Source organism: Bombina bombina, chromosome 5 (genome assembly GCF_027579735.1).
Source record: "Bombina bombina isolate aBomBom1 chromosome 5, aBomBom1.pri, whole genome shotgun sequence".
Classification (NCBI taxonomy): Eukaryota; Metazoa; Chordata; class Amphibia; order Anura; family Bombinatoridae; genus Bombina; species Bombina bombina.
This window is the reverse complement of record NC_069503.1, coordinates 729,680,197-729,703,806: the sequence shown is the minus strand read 5'-3', so window position 1 is coordinate 729,703,806 and position 23,610 is coordinate 729,680,197. Positions and strand designations below refer to the sequence as shown.

General features: G+C 42.2%; 1 protein-coding gene across 1 annotated transcript in view; it reads left to right on the top strand.

Annotated features, from left to right (window-relative positions):
- NUP153 (nucleoporin 153) overlaps window positions 1–23,610 on the top strand; it is a 798,292-nt gene that overhangs the window by 164,402 nt on the left and 610,280 nt on the right. Inside the window, exon 4 of the mRNA XM_053715838.1 lies at window positions 1,049–1,933. Within this exon, the coding sequence (XP_053571813.1) occupies window positions 1,049–1,933 (885 nt within the window). The remainder of the gene's footprint in view (window positions 1–1,048; window positions 1,934–23,610) is intronic.

The following is a 23,610-nucleotide window of genomic DNA, read 5'->3' as shown; positions in this document are numbered from 1 at the left end:
GGACGTTCCTGGGGGCAGCATGCATAGTTAAGATTCAGTGGGTAATCTAAGACTCTGAGGCCCAATAAACTTCCTAAGAGAACTCACCTATATTACAAGAGCCTCTAAAATCCCAAGGTACTTGGGAACTATTGTCTCCACTCCCTAATTACAAGGATATAAACTCTATGCACTCCCCTTTACATCTATACTACTTGCTTGGTTGCGCCAGACTTGATTGCTAAAACATAGTGTGTGGCTGCTGCGACAGCTTATGTACCTTTGGGTGCCTAATCCCAATATGGAGGGTTACTTTATATCACTACTTTGCTAATCATTTTTTGCTTCCTACAGGTCCTCCCTACAGCAGGTAGTCTGGTAGTAGCTTAGGCAAGTGGGTTCTCAAACACCAACTCCTCAAAGCTCTCCCTTTCCGGCCTAGCTAGTCTAGGCTGGTCACCTCCACTCCCCCTTTCCCCTTCCTGTTGGTCGTATTCCCTTTCCATGAGCTGAGAGGCAGTTTTGTAAGGTCAGAGGAGGCCCATTTAGCAGTGTTATCTTTTATACTCTACGTATGTTAAACACTTGTCATTTATCTGTGTACTTGGCATCCCCACATTGTAAATTATTTGTCTGAGAAATCATACACGTTTGCTCCTCACCTTCCTGCTCCTGCCCAGCTCGCCTGGGAGGGTCACTTCCATTTTCCTTTCCCCTTCGGGTCGTATCCCTAGGTTCCCCAAGGTGAGGGGCTAGATTTAGTGCCCAGCACGTCTGCAGTAGATCTACTCTATGATCACAATGTAGCTCTCTCTGTGAAATATTGTTCAGCCCCGCTCTAACCATGAGATAGGTTGTTCTAAAATTGTATATATGAATGTGCTATGCATAACACTTGATTCCTTTTTTTAGTACAGCAGTATATAGTCCATGAGCCCTTAGTGATCCTTTGCTCTGTTTTCCACGGTCTGGTTACCAACCCACAAAATGCCCCACACGGTGAGGAAACACTCAGTCAAACCCCAAACCTAAGAAGATGGTGTTTGATCATTTTGCGCACTCTACTAAGGAGCCTCTACCTCACCCAAGTGCTGAAATGAGTGAGCCTGACTCTCAAGATGAGGAGTCTCAGTCAAGCCTACATTCTGCAACTGCCTCACAACACTATATTACCGAATCATCACTCAGGAAACTCTTGGCCACTCAGACCAGGTCCATTACCCAAGAAATCCAGCGCAGCTCTGCCGAGCTAAAGGAGATTTCTGAAATTGGCGACAGGGTGGACGCACTGGAGCGCAAGCAGGATGATCAAGCGGAAGACCAATCCAATATTTTGGCCTATGCCGAAAGTCTAGCGGAGCAGATTTCGCAACTGGAATCTAAACTGGCTGATATGGAGGACAGATCGCGATGGTGCAATATAACATTCAGGGGAGTACCAGAGTCTGTATCTACAGCAGACATACAAGGCTATGTTCAAGGTCTCTTTCAAGAACTTATTGGCGCCCCTGATGGCCTCACTAGTACAATGGAGAGGGCTCACAGGCCCCTACGTCCTAGGACAGTTAGTTCTGACAAGCCAAGAGACATCATAGTGTGTTTCCACAGCTTCTTATATAAGGATAGTTTACTTCAAGCTGCTTACAAAAAAACAAATCTTAGCGGCAGATTTGAGGGAGTCCAGCTACTACCTGACTTGTCTGCTCACACCCTCCAACAACGTCTGCATTTTCAACCAATTACCACTGCTCTGCGTAAAGCCAACATCAGATATCGATGGGGATTCCCCACCAGGTTCATAGTAACCAAGGATAACCAGACTATAACTATCTCCACACCCTCTCAGGGTCTGACTCTTCTTACCACCTGGGGTTTATTGATGGACCCTCTGAATAATCAAGCTCAACCGGTGCTGAGAGCCTCAGCTCCTGAATGGACAGCAAAGGATCAGAGGGCAAAGAGACCCAAGATAAAACAACCTCGAGAACCCCACGAACACTCTGAGCCTGTCGCATAGGTTTCACCAGAGGCCTAGGGCCCTTAAATGTATTAGTATGGGCTTTAAGGATCCCGCCGAATGGTGTCTCTGCCCAACCTGTACCCTAGGTTGGATGGGGTAGCCGAGAGGCTGTAAGAGTTGTTAAACCTCATGCTCATTTTGTAAGTTATGTTATTCTATTTGATTAGATATGTTATCTGCTGTTCTTTAACTACTTGAGTTTTAGCACTTTATGTTGAGATGTTTATACGTTTAGAGCGGGGCTGCTGCTGTTTTTGTTATTGCTATATAGCGCTAGCTCCAGAGCCTTTGGCTCACCCCCACACTGAAGCCCATGCTAGGGCTTCCTTGAGGTGGACTATTTCCACCGCTCTTGAGGCACTTCTCAGTGTCTCCTCCTACTCATTACCTCTTAACCCCCTTTTTCTTTCATGTAATTAGCAAGAGTCCATGAGCTAGTGACGTATGGGATATACATTGATACCAGGAGGGGCAAAGATTCCCAAACCTCAAAATGCCTATAAATACACCCCTCACCACACCCACAATTCAGTTTTACAAACTTTGCCTCCGATGGAGGTGGTGAAGTAAGTTTGTGCTAGATTCTACGTTGATATGCGCTCCGCAGCAAGTTGGAGCCCGGTTTTCCTCTCAGCTTGCAGTGAATGTCAGAGGGATGTGAGGAGAGTATTGCCTATTTGAATGCAGTGATCTCCTTCTAAGGGGTCTATTTCATAGGTTCTCTGTTATCGGTCGTAGAGATTCATCTCTTACCTCCCTTTTCAGATCGACGATATACTCTTATATATACCATTACCTCTGCTGATTCTCGTTTCAGTACTGGTTTGGCTATCTGCTATATGTAGATGAGTGTCCTGGGGTAAGTAAGTCTTATTTTCTGTGACACTCCTAGCTATGGTTGGGCACTTTGTTTATAAAGTTCTAAATATATGTATTCAAACATTTATTTGCCTTGACTCAGAATGTTCAACTTTCCTTATTTTCAGACAGTCAGTTTCATATTTGGGATAATGCATTTTAATTTAACATTTTTCTTACCTTAAAATTTGACTTTTTCCCTGTGGGCTGTTAGGCTCGCGGGGGCTGAAAATGCTTCATTTTATTGCGTCATTCTTGGCGCGGACTTTTTTGGCGCAAAAATTCTATTTCAGTTTCCGGCGTCATACGTGTCGCCGGAAGTTGCGTCATTTTTTGACGTTATTTTGCGCCAAAAATGTCGGCGTTCCGGATGTGGCGTCATTTTTGGCGCCAAAAAGCATTTAGGCGCCAAATAATGTGGGCATCTTATTTGGCGCGAAAAAATATGGGCGTCACTTTTGTCTCCACATTATTTAAGTCTCATTTTTTATTGCTTCTGGTTGCTAGAAGCTTGTTCTTTGGCATTTTTTCCCATTCCTGAAACTGTCATTTAAGGAATTTGATCAATTTTGCTTTATATATATGTTGTTTTTTCTCTTACATATTGCAAGATGTCTCACGTTGCATCTGAGTCATAAGATACTACAGGAAAATCGCTGTCAAGTGCTGAATCTACCAAAGCTAAGTGTATCTGCTGTAAACTTTTGGTAGCTATTCCTCCAGCTGTTGTTTGTATTGATTGTCATGACAAACTTGTTAAAGCAGATAATATTTCCTTTAGTAAAGTACCATTGCCTGTTGCAGTTCCTTCAACATCTAAGGTGCAGAATGTTCCTGATAATATAAGAGATTTTGTTTCTGAATCCATAAAGAAGGCTATGTCTGTTATTTCTCCTTCTAGTAAACGTAAAAAAATCTTAAAACTTCTCTCCCTACAGATGAATTTTTAAATGAACATCATCATTCTGATTCTGATGATTCCTCTGGTTCAGAGGATTCTGTCTCAGAGATTGATGCTGATAAATCTTCATATTTATTTAAAATGGAATTTATTCGTTCTTTACTTAAAGAAGTACTAATTGCTTTAGAAATAGAGGATTCTGGTCCTCTTGATACTAATTCTAAACGTTTAGATAAGGTATTTAAAGCTCCTGTGGTTATTCCAGAAGTTTTTCCTGTTCCTAATGCTATTTCTGCAGTAATTTCCAAAGAATGGGATAATTTGGGTAATTCATTTACTCCTTCTAAACGTTTTAAGCAATTATATCCTGTGCCTTCTGACAGATTAGAATTTTGGGACAAGATCCCTAAAGTTGATGGGGCTATTTCTACCCTTGCTAAACGTACTACTATTCCTACGTCAGATGGTACTTCGTTTAAGGATCCTCTAGATAGGAAAATTGAGTCCTTTCTAAGAAAAGCTTATCTGTGTTCAGGTAATCTTCTTAGACCTGCTATATCTTTGGCTGATGTTGCTGCAGCTTCAACTTTTTGGTTGGAAACTTTAGCGCAACAAGTAACACATCGTGATTCTCATGATATTATTATTCTTCTTCAGCATGCTAATAATTTTATCTGTGATGCCATTTTTGATATTATCAGAGTTGATGTCAGGTTTATGTCTCTAGCTATTTTAGCTAGAAGAGCTTTATGGCTTAAAACTTGGAATGCTGATATGGCTTCTAAATCAACTTTACTTTCCATTTCTTTCCAGGGTAACAAATTATTTGGTTCTCAGTTGGATTCCATTATTTCAACTGTTACTGGTGGGAAAGGAACTTTTTTACCACAGGATAAAAAATCTAAAGGTAAAAACAGGGCTAATAATCGTTTTCGTTCCTTTCGTTTCAACAAAGAACAAAAGCCTGATCCTTCATCCTCAGGAGCAGTTTCAGTTTGGAGACCATCTCCAGTCTGGAATAAATCCAAGCCAGCTAGAAAGGCAAAGCCTGCTTCTAAGTCCACATGAAGGTGCGGCCCTCATTCCAGCTCAGCTGGTAGGGGGCAGGTTACGTTTTTTCAAGGAAATTTGGATCAATTCTGTTCACAATCTTTGGATTCAGAGCATTGTTTCAGAAGGGTACAGAATTGGTTTCAAGTTGAGACCTCCTGCAAAGAGATTTTTTCTTTCCCGTGTCCCAGTAAATCCAGTAAAAGCTCAAGCATTTCTGAAATGTGTTTCAGATCTAGAGTTGACTGGAGTAATTATGCCAGTTCCGGAACAGGGGATGGGGTTTTATTCAAATCTCTTCATTGTACCAAAGAAGGAGAATTCTTTCAGACCAGTTCTGGATCTAAAAATATTGAATCGTTATGTAAGGATACCAACGTTCAAGATGGTAACTGTAAGGACTATCTTACCTTTTGTTCAGCAAGGGAATTATATGTCCACAATAGATTTACAGGATGCATATCTGCATATTCCGATTCATCCAGATCATTATCAGTTCCTGAGATTCTCGTTTCTGGACAAGCATTACCAGTTTGTGGCTCTGCCGTTTGGCCTAGCTACAGCTCCAAGAATTTTTACAAAGGTTCTCGGTGCCCTGCTGTCTGTAATCAGAGAACAGGGTATTGTGGTATTTCCTTATTTGGACGATATCTTGGTACTTGCTCAGTCTTTACATTTAGCAGAATCTCATACGAATCGACTTGTGTTGTTTCTTCAAGATCATGGTTGGAGGATCAATTTACCAAAAAGTTCTTTGATTCCTCAGACAAGGGTAATCTTTCTGGGTTTCCAGATGGATTCAGTGTCCATGACTCTGTCTTTAACAGACAAGAGACGTCTAAAGTTGATTACAGCTTGTCGAAACCTTCAGTCACAATCATTCCCTTCGGTAGCCTTATGCATGGAAATTCTAGGTCTTATGACTGCTGCATCGGACGCGATCCCCTTTGCTCGTTTTCACATGCGACCTCTTCAGCTCTGTATGCTGAAGCAATGGTGCAAGGATTACACGAAGATATCTCAATTAATATCTTTAAAACCGATTGTTCGACACTCTCTAACATGGTGGACAGATCACCATCGTTTAATTCAGGGGGCTTCTTTTGTGCTTCCGACCTGGACTGTAATTTCAACAGATGCAAGTCTCACAGGTTGGGGAGCTGTGTGGGGATCTCTGACGGCACAAGGAGTTTGGGAATCTCAGGAGGTGAGATTACCGATCAATATTTTGGAACTCCATGCAATTTTCAGAGCTCTTCAGTTTTGGCCTCTTCTGAAGAGAGAATCGTTCATTTGTTTTCAGACAGACAATGTCACAACTGTGGCATACATCAATCATCAAGGAGGGACTCAGTCCTCTGGCTATGAAAGAAGTATCTCGAATTTTGGTTTGGGCGGAATCCAGCTCCTGTCTAATCTCTGCGGTTCATATCCCAGGTGTAGACAATTGGGAAGCGGATTATCTCAGTCGCCAAACGTTGCATCCGGGCGAATGGTCTCTTCACCCAGAGGTATTTCTTCAGATTGTTCAAATGTGGGAACTTCCAGAAATAGATCTGATGGCGTCCCATCTAAACAAGAAACTTCCCAGGTATCTGTCCAGATCCCGGGATCCTCAGGCGGAGGGAGTGGATGCATTATCACTTCCTTGGAAGTATCATCCTGCCTATATCTTTCCGCCTCTAGTTCTTCTTCCAAGAGTAATCTCCAAGATTCTGAAGGAATGCTAGTTTGTTCTGCTGGTAGCTCCGGCATGGCCTCACAGGTTTTGGTATGCGGATCTTGTCCGGATGGCCTCTTGCCAACCGTGGACTCTTCCGTTAAGACCAGACCTTCTGTCACAAGGTCCTTTTTTCCATCAGGATCTGAAATCCTTAAATTTAAAGGTATGGAGATTGAACGCTTGATTCTTGGTCAAAGAGGTTTCTCTGACTCTGTGATTAATACTATGTTACAGGCTCGTAAATCTGTATCTCGAGAGATATATTATAGAGTCTGGAAGACTTATATTTCTTGGTGTCTTTCTCATCATTTTTCCTGGCATTCTTTTAGAATACCGAGAATTTTACAGTTCCTTCAGGATGGTTTAGATAAGGGTTTGTCCGCAAGTTCTTTGAAAGGACAAATCTCTGCTCTTTCTGTTCTTTTTCACAGAAAGATTGCTATTCTTCCTGATATTCATTGTTTTGTACAAGCTTTGGTTCGTATAAAACCTGTCATTAAGTCAATTTCTCCTCCTTGGAGTTTGAATTTGGTTCTGGGAGCTCTTCAAGCTCCTCCGTTTGAACCTATGCATTCATTGGACATTAAATTACTTTCTTGGAAAGTTTTGTTCCTTTTGGCCATCTCTTCTGCCAGAAGAGTTTCTGAATTATCTGCTCTTTCTTGTGAGTCTCCTTTTCTGATTTTTCATCAGGATAAGGCGGTGTTGCGAACTTCTTTTGAATTTTTACCTAAAGTTGTGAATTCCAACAACATTAGTAGAGAAATTGTGGTTCCTTCATTATGTCCTAATCCTAAGAATTCTAAGGAGAAATCGTTGCATTCTTTGGATGTTGTTAGAGCTTTGAAATATTATGTTAAAGCTACGAAGGCCAGAAAGCTTCTGCCATTTCTTTGGCATCTTGGTTGAAATCTTTAATTCATCTTGCCTATGTTGAGTCGGGTAAAACTCCGCCTCAGAGAATTACAGCTCATTCTACTAGGTCAGTTTCTACTTCCTGGGCGTTTAGGAATGAAGCTTCGGTTGACCAGATCTGCAAAGCAGCAACTTGGTCCTCTTTGCATACTTTTACTAAATTCTACCATTTTGATGTATTTTCTTCTTCTGAAGCAGTTTTTGGTAGAAAAGTACTTCAGGCAGCGGTTTCAGTTTGAATCTTCTGCTTATGTTTTTCGTTAAACTTTATTTTGGGTGTGGATTATTTTCAGCAGGAATTGGCTGTCTTTATTTTATCCCTCCCTCTCTAGTGACTCTTGTGTGGAAAGATCCACATCTTGGGTAGTCATTATCCCATACGTCACTAGCTCATGGACTCTTGCTAATTACATGAAAGAAAACATAATTTATGTAAGAACTTACCTGATAAATTAATTTCTTTCATATTAGCAAGAGTCCATGAGGCCCGCCCTTTTTTTGTGGTGGTTATGATTTTGTATAAAGCACAATTATTCCAATTCCTTATTTTATATGCTTTCGCACTTTTTTATCACCCCACTTCTTGGCTATTCGTTAAACTGAATTGTGGGTGTGGTGAGGGGTGTATTTATAGGCATTTTGAGGTTTGGGAAACTTTGCCCCTCCTGGTAGGAATGTATATCCCATACGTCACTAGTTCATGGACTCTTGCTAATATGAAAGAAATGAATTTATCAGGTAAGTTCTTACATAAATTATGTTTTTTCCTCTTTCTGTTCCCCAGCCGAAGATACCTAGGCCTACACCACTCAACTGCTAACCGACCCGATCTATGGCTAGCCCCCCTTTAAGGTTTCTTACCCATAACGTTAGGGGACTCAACACTCCCTTCAAGAGATGTCTTTTGTTACGCTCACTGAAACACCATGACGCCGATGTCGTGTTTCTTCAAGAGACAAATTGGCTAAGTGATGCACCGATTAGGCTTTCCTCTAAGGCGTATACGCATATAGAGTATGCTCCCTTCACTAAGAAAGCTAGAGGTACAGCTATCCTGCACAAGAGGCTGGCTTTTGAGCCAGTCCTGACCATCAAAGATCCATAAGCCAGATATGTTATCCTGATCTGTAGAATCTATCATGTACAATATACTTTAGTGTCAGTTTACTTGCCCAACACACATCAACCTAAGTACCTGAAACACATACTTCATGTCATAGCTCAACACAAACAGGGTAGGGTTATTGTTTCGGGAGATTTCAACATGATCTGGGATCCTAAGGTAGATAGAAAATCCGCTGACTTACATAGGACTCCACCTGCCACAGAACGACTTGCTGCTTAATTCCGCACTCTCATGACTGGCTCGGGTTACTTTGACATATGGAGGGCTGTTCACTCTAAGGACCAAGACTATACACACTACTCACAACCACACCGACAATACGCCCGACTTGACTACATTTTCTCCACAGACTCACTAGACCTTGTTACCAAAGCAGCTATAGCTATCTGCCCCTGGTCTGATCATGACTGTCACAACTGATTTTATTTCGACAAACACTACCTGCACTAGGGCTCCTTGGCGCATGCCCCACTACCTACTACAGGGCATTTCCTTAAGGGAAAAATTACGCACAGAAATCAAACATTTTGTGGAAACTAATGACAATGCTCAAGTTAGGGACGACACCCTCTGGGGTGCCGCTATAGCAACCATTAGAGGAATAATGATCTTGGAACAGGCTAAACTCCGAAACAGGCGGGACTCTCGTTATCACAGGCTCATATTAAATTACGGATTTTAGAATCTCTAAACAGAGCCAAGCCCGTACACTCTTTAGCAGCCCAAATCTCGGACCTCAAAAATCATCTCGCAAATAGAGCTTCGGAGAACCCAAGACAATTTAACTAAACTAAAACAGCTGTATTTCTATAAGGGCAATAAGGCGGATACCCTTCTAGCCAACAAAAGCAGAAATAGAACTAGTGCTTCACGTATACATAGTATTTCTACGGCGAGCTCCCTCCTCAAAATCCCTTTGCAGATAGGTGAGGCATTCGCAGAGTATTACTCTAACCTCTATAATATAGACAAGTCTGAGAACCCCCTTTCGGCCTCAACGGAGGCAGTACGTGAGTACTTAAAGGCCTTGAATCTCCCGTTCCTCTCGCCCGATCAAAGAGACTCTTTAAATTCATCATTTTCTATCCGGGAAGTCCAACAGTCCAGTTCACTTTTTACAAAACTTACATTCAAGAACTCTCCCCATTACTCCTAAGACTCTATAGTTTAGCGAGGAATTGAGGGTAAACTTAACAATCTTGAAACCTGATAAAGACCCTACTCTTTGTGCCAGCTACAGGCTAATTTCGTTAACACTGATATAAAATTTTATTCAAAACTTCTAGCCAATCTCATTGCCAATTTATTACCCCACTTGGTCAATCCAGATCAAGTGGGATTTATTCCCAAAAGAGAAGGGCCGGACAACACTAGACGACTACTAAATATACTTGGCCTATCTTCCAGCCTTAGTAAACCTGTGGCGATTATCTTATTAGACGCCGAAAAGGCCTTTGATCGGGTGAGATGGCGTTTCTTAAGTTTCCTAAGTAATCTCATAGGGTCAATAAAGGCCTTATATTCCACTCCTTCCGCATCAGTAAGGGGGCCTAGGTTTCCAAACTCCTCCATTCACCATATCTAACGGGACCAGACAGGGGTGCCCTCTGTCGCCCCTGCTCTAAGCACTGGCCATCGAGCCGTTAGCCGAACGAATCAGAACGGACCCACAGATGGGGGGGATCACCCTATGTGGCACCAGGCATATCGCCTTGTTTGCTGATGACATTACCCTTTTCTCGTCCGACCTATCGATTACCCTCCCTAGACTCCTACAAATAGTTGAAGAATTTAATGCCCAGTCGTATTATAAGCTTAACACCTCCAAAACGGAGATGTATACCCAAGGCTTTGAAAGCACATCACTAGCCTCGCTAAAAGCCAAATACCACTTCAGATGGTCGGAATCGTTGGTGCTACATCTGGGAGTTAAACTCTCTAGTGACCTTTCCCGTGTCATCAGAGACAACTATCTCCCCCTGCTGTTGGAGTTTCGCTCCCTCAGTAGTGGCTGGAATCTTTCTCAAGTTTCATGGATGGGGCGTATTGCAGATTTGAAAATGTCTTTTCTGCCCCGCCTCACATATTTGTTCCGCTGCCTCCCAATAAGAGTCCCTAGACAAATCCTCCTACAATGCCAAAGTGAATTCACTAAGCATATCTGGCAGGGTAAGCCTCCAAGAGTGGCGCAGAAAGTGCTGCAACTGCCTAGAACATGTGGGGGACTAGGCTCCCCATCGATAGTGAGATATTACGAGGGGGCGATGCTCACCCATATTTCACATTGGGATGTTAGACAGGCTACTTGCAAATGGCGCTCCATTGAACAGGCCTCGTTGCCCTACAATCTAGCCCTTCAAGACCTGATCTGGACGCCCACACATTGCCGTAAGGAACTGACCTTGTTAAACCCTATTGTTCGGGAATGTTTGCACCCCCGAAGAGTGGATTTAAAACAGTTTCCCAGATAGGGGTGGATGGGGCCTTACCTCTGTTTCTAAAATTTGAGTATCTCAGAATTAAGTTTCCTAACTAGCTGGGGCTTTAAACCCCCGCTAGCCCGTCCTCTAACCCCTTGGGAGTCCGCATGCAGCCAGGGGAACAGGCTTTGTAGATCTCTTTCCAGACATTACGCTCTCCTGGGCCTCAATCTAAACCCAGAATCAGCTCCCCACCTCTCAAAGTGGGAATTTCTGCTAGGTAAATCATTTACAGGGGATATGTGGGGGTACTCTCTGGAACGTACCAAAAAGGCCATACATTGTATAACCTTGTTTGAAACTTATTATAAACTCCTGGCTCATTGGTATTATGCCCCCACCAGATTAGCTAAAATATTTCCCAGCACGTCTCCCTACTGTTGGAGAGGCTGTGGCCAGAGAGGTGACTCCCTACATATCTGGTGGGAGTGCCCCAGAATCCGTCCCTTATGGACTAGCTGTTTCAGGGTTCTTCCCAAACTGGGAGTATCACTCCGTAGCTCACCGTCAACGGCCCTACTTCATTTAGGGGTTCACTCTGTTCCTAAGCATCATGCATTCATCAGCATCTACCTTTTTATGTCAATTAAACACTTAATTGCATGCGATTGGAAAAAAGAGTCCCCGCCTAGCTGACTGGAAAGACTTATACGAAACTACTTGGAAACCTAATGTCCTGGCCCCTGATTAGCTTGACATACACAATTACGTAAATTACCTGTGAGTTAGCATACAAGATACTAGTCGGTATTTGCGTCACGACCCAGTATGACAATCATTGTTTCCCTCCTCCCCTTCTTTCCCTATTACTATTTCCTGTCTCTGATCTCTTTCCCCTCTCTCCCTTTTTTTAGACCAAGAGACCTTGGAGTCTCCCCCACATAAGATATATGGTACCATACTGGTTCTCTACTATTTCTTGAGTTCTGGGTGCTGCTTTGAACGGAGTCTATTATTTTCACCCTTTAACTGTATAAGTTTATGCTGTAATGAGGGCAGATTGTGTCCTCACGTTGTTAATTTATTTGCTTTGCATTATTGATACCTTCAATAAAGCTTTTTTTGAAGAAAAAAAAAAAATAATCATAAGATGCATCTTATCTGAAGCTCATAGACGATATGGCAGGACAGGTGGAATTGGATTTTAGTACTTTATTCTATAACCAACAGTATCTGAACTCCTTTTATGGGATGTAGTACCAAAGTATTGTGTATGGGACTGATTAATATATAAATGTGACATACGTATTGTAATAACATACAAAAATTTTTTTAACCAGAAGGATATTATGACACTACCTGGGACATTGTATGATTGTATAACATCATATTTGTTATGTATCAGTGCTTTTGTTTAATAAACTGGTATAAAATTTAAAAAATAAAATAAAGCCAGTTTACATAGAAAAAATAAAGCCTCTTTTAAAGAAAGTATTTGATGCAAACAGTTCAGAAAGTGCACCACGGAAAATAGCTCAGACAGTGAAGTACATGTGCAATTTTACTCTACTGTCTGATCTATTTTCCATGGTGCACATTCTGAAATGTTTATAAACTCTTCACTAAGACTTTCTTTTAAAGAAGAGGCTTCATTTTTGAAAGATATATATATATATATTAAACTCAAATTTTCTTTTTCGTGATTCAGATAGAGAATACAATTTATAAAAAGTTTCCAGTTTACTTGTTATCAAATGTATTTCATTCTCATGTTCTTTGTTGAAGAGATACCTAGGTAAGTAGCGTGCACATGCCTGAAGCACTTCATGAAAGGAAATAGTGCTGCCATCTAGTGCTCCTGCTAATTTATAACATTCTTGCAAAACTGCTGCAGACACGTGCACACCCTTGAGCTTACATTTCTGCTTTTCAACAAAGGCTAACAAGAAAGCAAATAAAAGAATGATAATTTAAGTAAATTATAAAGTTGTTTAAAATGTTATGTTCTATCTAAATCATGAAAGAAACATTTGGGGTTTTATGTCCCTTTAAGATTCTGTTGTGTTAAATACATTTTTTTATTGAAACAAATAAAGTATTATAGTCATTTATAAGAAAATCACTATTTTTTTGGGTCCAAAATCGTGATTTTCATTTTTGCCCATATCGCCCAGCCCTACTCCTAATCCTAAGAATTCTTTGGAGAGATCCTTACATTCTCTGGATGTTGTAAGAGCTTATAAATATTATGTTGAAGCTACTAAAGATTTCAGGAAGACTTCTAGTCTATATTCTAGTCTAAGTTTTTTCTTTTCAATTATGAGAAAAACTTATTTTTTTTTGGATGTGGATTTAATTTTTTCAGCGGAAGATGGCTGTTATTATTTTTAATCCCTCCCTCTCTAGTGACTCTTCTGTGGAGTTCCACATCTTGGGTATTACTATCCCATACGTCACTAGCTCATGGACTCTTGCCAATTACATGAAAGAAAACATAATTTATGTAAGAACTTACCTGAAAATTAATTTCTTTCATATTGGCAAGAGTCCATGAGACCACCCTTTTTGTTATGATTTTTTGTATAAAGCACAATTATATTTCCAGTTCCTTTTTTTTTTTTTTTTTTTAAATGCTTTTTACTCCTTTTTCTATCACCCCACTACTTGGCTATTAGTTAAACTGAATTGTGGGTGTGGTGAGGGGTGTATTTATAGACATTTTGAGGTTTGGGAAACTTTGCCCCTCCTGGTAGGATTGTATATCCCATATGTCACTAGCTCATGGACTCTAGAAATTTAATTTATCAGGTAAGTTCTTACATAAATTGTTATAATACAATTAAAACTACACTTTCTCCAACATAGGTGTGTCCGGTCCACGGCGTCATCCTTACTTGTGGGATATTCTCTTCCCCAACAGGAAATGGCAAAGAGCCCAGCAAAGCTGGTCACATGATCCCTCCTAGGCTCCGCCTACCCCAGTCATTCTCTTTGCCGTTGTACAGGCAACATCTCCACGGAGATGGCTTAGAGTTTTTTAGTGTTTAACTGTAGTTTTTATTATTCAATCAAGAGTTTGTTATTTTGAAATAGTGCTGGTATGTACTATTTACTCAGAAACAGAAAAGAGATGAAGATTTCTGTTTGTATGAGGAAAATGATTTTAGCAACCGTCACTAAAATCCATGGCTGTTCCACACAGGACTGTTGAGAGCAATTAACTTCAGTTGGGGGAACAGTGAGCAGTCTCTTGCTGCTTGAGGTATGACACATTCTAACAAGACGATGTAATGCTGGAAGCTGTCATTTTCCCTATGGGATCCGGTAAGCCATGTTTATTAAGATCGTAAATAAGGGCTTCACAAGGGCTTATTAAGACTGTAGACTTTTTCTGGGCTAAATCGATTCATTATTAACACATATTTAGCCTTGAGGAATCATTTATTCTGGGTATTTTGATATAATAATATCGGCAGGCACTGTTTTAGACACCTTATTCTTTAGGGGCTTTCCCAAATCATAGGCAGAGCCTCATTTTCGCGCCGGTGTTGCGCACTTGTTTTTGAGAGGCATGACATGCAGTCGCATGTGAGAGGAGCTCTGATACTTAGAAAAGACTTTCTGAAGGCGTCATTTGGTATCGTATTCCCCTTTGGGCTTGGTTGGGTCTCAGCAAAGCAGATACCAGGGACTGTAAAGGGGTTAAAGTTAAAAACGGCTCCGGTTCCGTTATTTTAAGGGTTAAAGCTTCCAAATTTGGTGTGCAATACTTTTAAGGCTTTAAGACACTGTGGTGAAAATTTGGTGAATTTTGAACAATTCCTTCATGTTTTTTCGCAATTGCAGTAATAAAGTGTGTTCAGTTTAAAATTTAAAGTGACAGTAACGGTTTTATTTTAAAACGTTTTTTGTACTTTGTTATCAAGTTTATGCCTGTTTAACATGTCTGAACTACCAGATAGACTGTGTTCTGAATGTGGGGAAGCCAGAATTCCCATTCATTTAAATAAATGTGATTTATGTGACAATGACAATGATGCCCAAGATGATTCCTCAAGTGAGGGGAGTAAGCATGGTACTGCATCATTCCCTCCTTCGTCTACACGAGTCTTGCCCACTCAGGAGGCCCCTAGTACATCTAGCGTGCCAATACTCCTTACTATGCAACAATTAACGGCTGTAATGGATAATTCTGTCAAAAACATTTTAGCCAAAATGAACACTTATCAGCGTAAGCGCGACTGCTCTGTTTTAGATACTGAAGAGCATGACGACGCTGATAATAATGGTTCTGAAGGGCCCCTAACCCAGTCTGATGGGGCCAGGGAGGTTTTGTCTGAGGGAGAAATTACTGATTCAGGGAACATTTCTCAACAAGCTGAACCTGATGTGATTACGTTTAAATTTAAGTTGGAACATCTCCGCATTCTGCTTAAGGAGGTATTATCCACTCTGGATGATTGTGACAAGTTGGTCATCCCAGAGAAACTATGTAAAATGGACAAGTTCCTAGAGGTCCCGGGGCTCCCAGAAGCTTTTCCTATACCCAAGCGGGTGGCGGACATTGTTAATAAAGAATGGGAAAGGCCCGGTATTCCTTTCGTCCCTCCCCCCATATTTAAAAAATTGTTTCCTATGGTCGACCCCAGAAAGGACTTATGGCAGACAGTCCCCAAAGTCGAGGGAGCGGTTTCCACTTTAAACAAACGCACCACTATACCCATAGAGGATAGTTGTGCTTTCAAAGATCCTATGGATAAAAAATTAGAAGGTTTACTTAAAAAGATGTTTGTTCAGCAGGGTTACCTTCTACAACCAATTTCATGCATTGTCCCTGTAGCTACAGCCGCATGTTTCTGGTTCGATGAGCTGATAAAGGCGGTCGATAGTGATTCTCCTCCTTATGAGGAGATTATGGACAGAATCAATGCTCTCAAATTGGCTAATTCTTTCACCCTAGACGCCACTTTGCAATTGGCTAGGTTAGCGGCTAAGAATTCTGGGTTTGCTATTGTGGCGCGCAGAGCGCTTTGGTTGAAATCTTGGGCAGCTGATGCGTCTTCCAAGAACAAGCTACTTAACATTCCTTTCAAGGGGAAAACGCTGTTTGGCCCTGACTTGAAAGAGATTATCTCTGATATCACTGGGGGTAAGGGCCACGCCCTTCCTCAGGATCGGCCTTTCAAGGCAAAAAATAAACCTAATTTTCGTCCCTTTCGTAGAAATGGACCAGCCCAAAGTGCTACGTCCTCTAAGCAAGAGGGTAATACTTCTCAAGCCAAGCCAGCTTGGAGACCAATGCAAGGCTGGAACAAGGGAAAGCAGGCCAAGAAACCTGCCACTGCTACCAAGACAGCATGAAATGTTGGCCCCCGATCCGGGACCGGATCTGGTGGGGGGCAGACTCTCTCTCTTCGCTCAGGCTTGGGCAAGAGATGTTCTGGATCCTTGGGCGCTAGAAATAGTCTCCCAAGGTTATCTTCTGGAATTCAAGGGGCTTCCCCCAAGGGGGAGGTTCCACAGGTCTCAGTTGTCTTCAGACCACATAAAAAGACAGGCATTCTTACATTGTGTAGAAGACCTGTTAAAAATGGGAGTGATTCATCCTGTTCCATTAAGAGAACAAGGGATGGGGTTCTACTCCAATCTGTTCATAGTTCCCAAAAAAGAGGGAACGTTCAGACCAATCTTAGATCTCAAGATCTTAAACAAGTTTCTCAAGGTTCCATCGTTCAAGATGGAAACCATTCGAACTATTCTTCCTTCCATCCAGGAAGGTCAATTCATGACCACAGTGGATTTAAAGGATGCGTATCTACATATTCCTATCCACAAGGAACATCATCGGTTCCTAAGGTTCGCATTCCTGGACAAGCATTACCAGTTCGTGGCGCTTCCTTTCGGATTAGCCACTGCTCCAAGGATTTTCACAAAGGTACTAGGGTCCCTTCTAGCTGTGCTAAGACCAAGGGGCATTGCTGTAGTACCTTACTTGGACGACATTCTGATTCAAGCGTCGTCCCTTCCTCAAGCAAAGGCTCACACGGACATTGTCCTGGTCTTTCTCAGATCTCACGGATGGAAAGTGAACGTGGAAAAGAGTTCTCTATCTCCGTCAACAAGGGTTCCCTTCTTGGGAACAATAATAGACTCCTTAGAAATGAGGATTTTTCTGACAGAGGCCAGAAAAACAAGACTTCTAGACTCTTGTCGGATACTTCATTCCGTTCCTCTTCCTTCCATAGCGCAGTGCATGGAAGTGATCGGTTTGATGGTAGCGGCAATGGACATAGTTCCTTTTGCGCGCATTCATCTAAGACCATTACAACTGTGCATGCTCAGTCAGTGGAATGGGGACTATACAGACTTGTCTCCGAAGATACAAGTAAATCAGAGGACCAGAGACTCACTCCGTTGGTGGCTGTCCCTGGACAACCTGTCACAAGGGATGACATTCCGCAGACCGGAGTGGGTCATCGTCACGACCGACGCCAGTCTGATGGGCTGGGGCGCGGTCTGGGGATCCCTGAAAGCTCAGGGTCTTTGGTCTCGGGAAGAATCTCTTCTACCGATAAATATTCTGGAACTGAGAGCGATATTCAATGCTCTCAAGGCTTGGCCTCAGCTAGAGAGGGCCAAGTTCATACGGTTTCAATCAGACAACATGACAACTGTTGCGTACATCAACCATCAGGGGGGAACAAGGAGTTCCCTAGCGATGGAAGAAGTGACCAAAATCATTCTATGGGCGGAGTCTCACTCCTGCCACCTGTCTGCTATCCACATCCCAGGAGTGGAAAATTGGGAAGCGGATTTTCTGAGTCGTCAGACATTGCATCCGGGGGAGTGGGAACTCCATCCGGAAATCTTTGCCCAAGTCACTCAGCTGTGGGGCATTCCAGACATGGATCTGATGGCCTCTCGTCAGAACTTCAAAGTTCCTTGCTACGGGTCCAGATCCAGGGATCCCAAGGCGGCTCTAGTGGATGCACTAGTAGCACCTTGGACCTTCAAACTAGCTTATGTGTTCCCGCCGTTTCCTCTCATCCCCAGGCTGGTAGCCAGGATCAATCAGGAGAGGGCGTCGGTGATCTTGATAGCTCCTGCGTGGCCACGCAGGACTTGGTATGCAGATCTGGTGAATATGTCATCGGCTCCACCTTGGAAGCTACCTTTGAGACGAGACCTTCTTGTTCAGGGTCCGTTCGAACATCCGAATCTGGTTTCACTCCAGCTGACTGCTTGGAGATTGAACGCTTGATCTTATCGAAGCGAGGGTTCTCAGATTCTGTTATCGATACTCTTGTTCAGGCCAGAAAGCCTGTAACTAGAAAGATTTACCACAAAATTTGGAAAAAATATATCTGTTGGTGTGAATCTAAAGGATTCCCTTGGGACAAGGTTAAGATTCCTAAGATTCTATCCTTCCTTCAAGAAGGATTGGAAAAAGGATTATCTGCTAGTTCCCTGAAGGGACAGATTTCTGCCTTGTCTGTGTTACTTCACAAAAAGCTGGCAGCTGTGCCAGATGTTCAAGCCTTTGTTCAGGCTCTGGTTAGAATTAAGCCTGTTTACAAACCTTTGACTCCTCCTTGGAGTCTCAACTTAGTTCTTTCAGTTCTTCAGGGGGTTCCGTTTGAACCCTTACATTCCGTTGATATTAAGTTATTATCTTGGAAAGTTTTGTTTTTAGTTGCAATTTCTTCTGCTAGAAGAGTTTCAGAATTATCTGCTCTGCAGTGTTCTCCTCCTTATCTGGTGTTCCATGCAGATAAGGTGGTTTTACGTACTAAACCTGGTTTTCTTCCAAAAGTTGTTTCTAACAAAAACATTAACCAGGAGATTATCGTACCTTCTCTGTGTCCGAAACCAGTTTCAAAGAAGGAACGTTTGTTGCACAATTTGGATGTTGTTCGCGCTCTAAAATTCTATTTAGATGCTACAAAGGATTTTAGACAAACATCTTCCTTGTTTGTTGTTTATTCCGGTAAAAGGAGAGGTCAAAAAGCAACTTCTACCTCTCTCTCTTTTTGGATTAAAAGCATCATCAGATTGGCTTACGAGACTGCCGGACGGCAGCCTCCCGAAAGAATCACGGCTCATTCCACTAGGGCTGTGGCTTCCACATGGGCCTTCAAGAACGAGGCTTCTGTTGATCAGATATGTAGGGCAGCGACTTGGTCTTCACTGCACACTTTTACCAAATTTTACAAGTTTGATACTTTTGCTTCTTCTGAGGCTATTTTTGGGAGAAAGGTTTTGCAAGCCGTGGTGCCTTCCATTTAGGTGACCTGATTTGCTCCCTCCCTTCATCCGTGTCCTAAAGCTTTGGTATTGGTTCCCACAAGTAAGGATGACGCCGTGGACCGGACACACCTATGTTGGAGAAAACAGAATTTATGTTTACCTGATAAATTACTTTCTCCAACGGTGTGTCCGGTCCACGGCCCGCCCTGGTTTTTTTAATCAGGTCTGATAATTTATTTTCTTTAACTACAGTCACCACGGTACCATATGGTTTCTCCTATGCTAATATTCCTCCTTAACGTCGGTCGAATGACTGGGGTAGGCGGAGCCTAGGAGGGATCATGTGACCAGCTTTGCTGGGCTCTTTGCCATTTCCTGTTGGGGAAGAGAATATCCCACAAGTAAGGATGACGCCGTGGACCGGACACACCGTTGGAGAAAGTAATTTATCAGGTAAACATAAATTCTGTTTTTTGGTAAAGATCTTTTTTCTTCTTAAATGGAAAGTCCATGGCTGCATTCATTACATTTGGGAAATGAGAACCTGGCCACCAGGAGGAGACAAATACACCCCAGCCAAAGGCTTAAATACTCCTCCCACCCACCTTATCCCCCAGTCATTCTTTGCCTTTCATCTCAGGAGGTTGGCAGAGAAGTGTCGGTTTTTAGTTTGTCACTTATGGAGGGTAGTACTCTTCGGCATGGGACAGGAGTTTTAAGTAGTCCTGTCAGTCTCTCAGTGAGGGCTTGGATGAAAGTTAGAGTCCGGAGATGCAGGGAGAGTCTTTCTGCAAAACCATCCCGACTCATATTAACAGCTTCTCAAGCATTCAGCCTAGTCGAACTTCGCTCCGCTGCCTGCTTTCTTCTCTCAAATCCATGGCTGAGGTGATGCTACTATTCGTCACACTTGAAAGGCTGTATTTCTGTTCCATGGCATAGATTCTGGTAAGATCGTTTCATTTTACTTTATCATCAATGTACTGTAATTTGAATGTTTTCCCGAGAGGCTACAACACCTTGCGGGTCTAACTATATGACACATGGGACTCAGTGAGTCTCTGTTAGTATCTTGGCATTGAGGGTTAATATCTCCTGAGGGGGGTTATTGAACAGGGGGGTTTATAATCATGTTTATGTGATTTAACCTGCTTATGTGTGATGTTTATGGGCTCGTGGTTTGTAATTTTGAGGCCTTTGGAAGTGAAGCAGTCTTTTGGTTGGGCGTGCTTTTTTTGAACTGTACGGTTCACCTTGTGCTCTGGCGTGGTTCTGTTTTTCATTTCCGCATTCCTGACTGCGTGGCAAAGGAAATTTCTTTCTAATGACACGGTGAGTCCACAGATCATCAAATTACTATTAGGATATTCACCTCTGGCCAGCAGGAGGCGGCAAAGAGCACCACAGCAAAGCTGTTAAATATCACCTCCCTTCCCTCTAACCCCAGTCATTCTCTTTGCCTACGTTGGAGTAAGGAAGTGGTAAAGTTAGATGCTGGAAAGATTCTTCAATCCAGAGTTTATTTTATTTGCAGTACTAGTATGTGCTGTTTTTACTCCAGGGTGTAGCTGTAGTCCATTTCAGTCTCTTCAGTATGGCATTGGTGTCTGTTAAGCAAAGGGAACTTGTGGGACATAATTCTCACTGCACCTCCCTCATCTTTTAAATAAACGTTGCTGCCCTTATTATTTTCCACAGGTCAATGTGAGGGAAAGGACCTCTCCAAACCTAGTGAGGTGCCAGGCAGATTTGAGGTAAGTGCTAATTTATTTTCTTAAGCAGCTTTAAGGAAAAAACATGGCACTTTACCATTTCCCTAACAGGGGTATTTAATACATTACTCCTAGTGTTGTAAGGGAGTTTGTGTGGCAGTTTTGCAGGCACTTGGGACTTAAGGAGAACTTGGCTCATTTTGGTGGTTTTATTAAGGCTTGTGTGAGGTAAAAATGTATCTGTTGCACACTTGTTTTTCTTTCACTTCCTGTATATGGAGAAGAGAGATCTGCATCTTAACGTTTTTCAAATCAAACGGTTATTTGCTAGCCTGACCTTTCTGAAACTGCTCCATTTTGAATTTAAGAATCAATTATTTCGTTATCCTGCTAGGATAGGCACCTCAGCAAAGCTATAGCTGAGGTGTAGAGGCTGTTAAGACGTTTTTTATGTCACATATCTTGAAAAATTAAGCAGTTTCTTTTTTGGGATCTTTTCCAGATAAGCCCCGCCACTAATGCAAAAAGTGTACGCGCAAAAAGTTAAGCCCCGCCACTATTTCTGATGTCTAGACCGCGCGCCATAAAAACAGCTCCTTATCGGGACAGTGTAGTCAAAAACAACAGTGTCCTTTTTAAATAAAGCATTGCACACAGTAACCATGGATTTCACATTTGGCAGCTAAAGCTCCGCTCATGAATATGTAGGTAATACACACTAATAAGAGCTAGGGTTTTTCCCTAACTAGCATGCTAAGTATATTACAAGCTGACATGCCGTGTTCTGTACTGTACAATGTGCACATTTTAGAAACTGCAGTTTTAACTAGCTCAGCCCTCATACATACAACAGAGCTAAACAGGCTCAGACACTGCTTTATGAAAGGATCAGCCAGAGCCAGTATCGGGTTTCACAGTGCAGCGTGTGAGAAGAGTTACATTTTTAGCTCCGTGTCTTTATGAGCTAATTTATTACCGTGCCCGTGGTAACCAACAGTGCAGGGGGAAGTGTTCCCGGAGAACAGAGGCAGGCAGGGCTGTGTGCTAAAAAGCTATGGTTTAGCTCTGCTTTAAAATTGTATGTAGCATTATACTCGGGTGGCGGGGCTTCCAACAGTGCAGGGGGAAGTGTTCCCGGAGAACAGAGGCAGGCAGGGCTGTGTGCTAAAAAGCTATGGTTTAGCTCTGCTTTAAAATTGTATGTAGCATTATACTCAGGTGGCGGGGCTTAACTTTTTGGCGGGGCTTATCTGGAAAAGATCCCTTTTTTGCATTGCATCAAAAATAAAGCAGTTTCTTTTTAAAATTTAAAGAGACAGTAACTGGTTTTTCTTTATTAAATGTGTTCATAATTTATTTATTATTTATTCTGTTAAGATCTACAAATACTCTGTTGTAGATTAGATGTCCTTTATGTTTGAATGCTAATATTGAACCACCAATTCCTTTTTGTTCCTCATGTGTCTAAGACGGATGCTGTCTAGGAGTTTTCCTAAATGTTCAAAATATGCCACATTTTTCTCCTCGGGTGTCCCAAATTTTAGTACCCATTAATTCAGTGCCCTGTGCTTCCTCTCAAGCTCCTGCTGGGGTCTCCTTGCAAGACATTGCTTCTCTCATGTCTTCTACAGTTTCTGATGCGTTGTCTGCTTTTCCCATGCTACAGGGAAAGCGCAAGAGGAAGTCTAAAGAAGCAGTGCGTAAGGTGTCTGACTTGGTCGTGGCTATTCCGAATATTCCCTCTCATAGATCTGATGGGGAGGATTCTTCAGTAGCATCTGAGGGTGAGATCTCAGATTCTGACAGTGTAATTCCTTCCTCTGATGCTGAAGTTGTATCCTTCAGGTTTAAGCTAGAGCACCTCCGTTTACTACTCAGAGGTTTTGGCTACTCTGGACGACTGACACTACTGTCGTCGTCAACCCTAAAAAATCTAGCAAACTTAACAAGTACTATGATATACCTTCCATGCTGTAATGTTTTCCTGTACCAGATCGGGCTACAGAAATTATTGTTAAGGGAGAGGTTTTTCTCCTATTTTTAAGATGTTTCTCATTGATGACTCTATTAAGGAGTCTTGGCAAACGGTCCCCAAGGTGGAAGGGGCAATTTCCACTTTAGCTAAGAGAACTACTATTCCCATAGAGTATAGCTGTTCTTTTAAGGATCCTATGGATAAGAAACTGGAGGGTTTTCTTAAGAAAATGTATGTTCACCAGGTGTTACAATGGCAACCTGCGGTGTGTATTGCTACCGTTTGTAGTGTGGCGGCATACTGCTTTGATGTGCTGTATGATTCCATTCAAACAGACACTCCCCTTGAAGAGATCCAGGACAGGTTCAAGGCTCATAAATTGACTAATTATTTTATTTCTGATGCTTCCCTTCAGGTTATCAAATTGGGAGCAAAGATTTCTAGTTTTGCCATTTTGGCTCGCAGAGCTTTATGGTTGAAATCTTGGTCTGCAGATGTGTCGTCTAAGTCTAGGCTTTTGGCTATTCCTTACAAAGGTAAGACCTTGTTTGGCCCAGCCTTGGCTGTGATTATTTCTGACATTACAGGAGGAAAAGGACATTTCCTTACTCAGGATAAGAGAAATAAGCAGAATGGGGCTTCAGAGTAATTTTCGTTCCTTTTGAAACTTCAAGGGTAAACCTT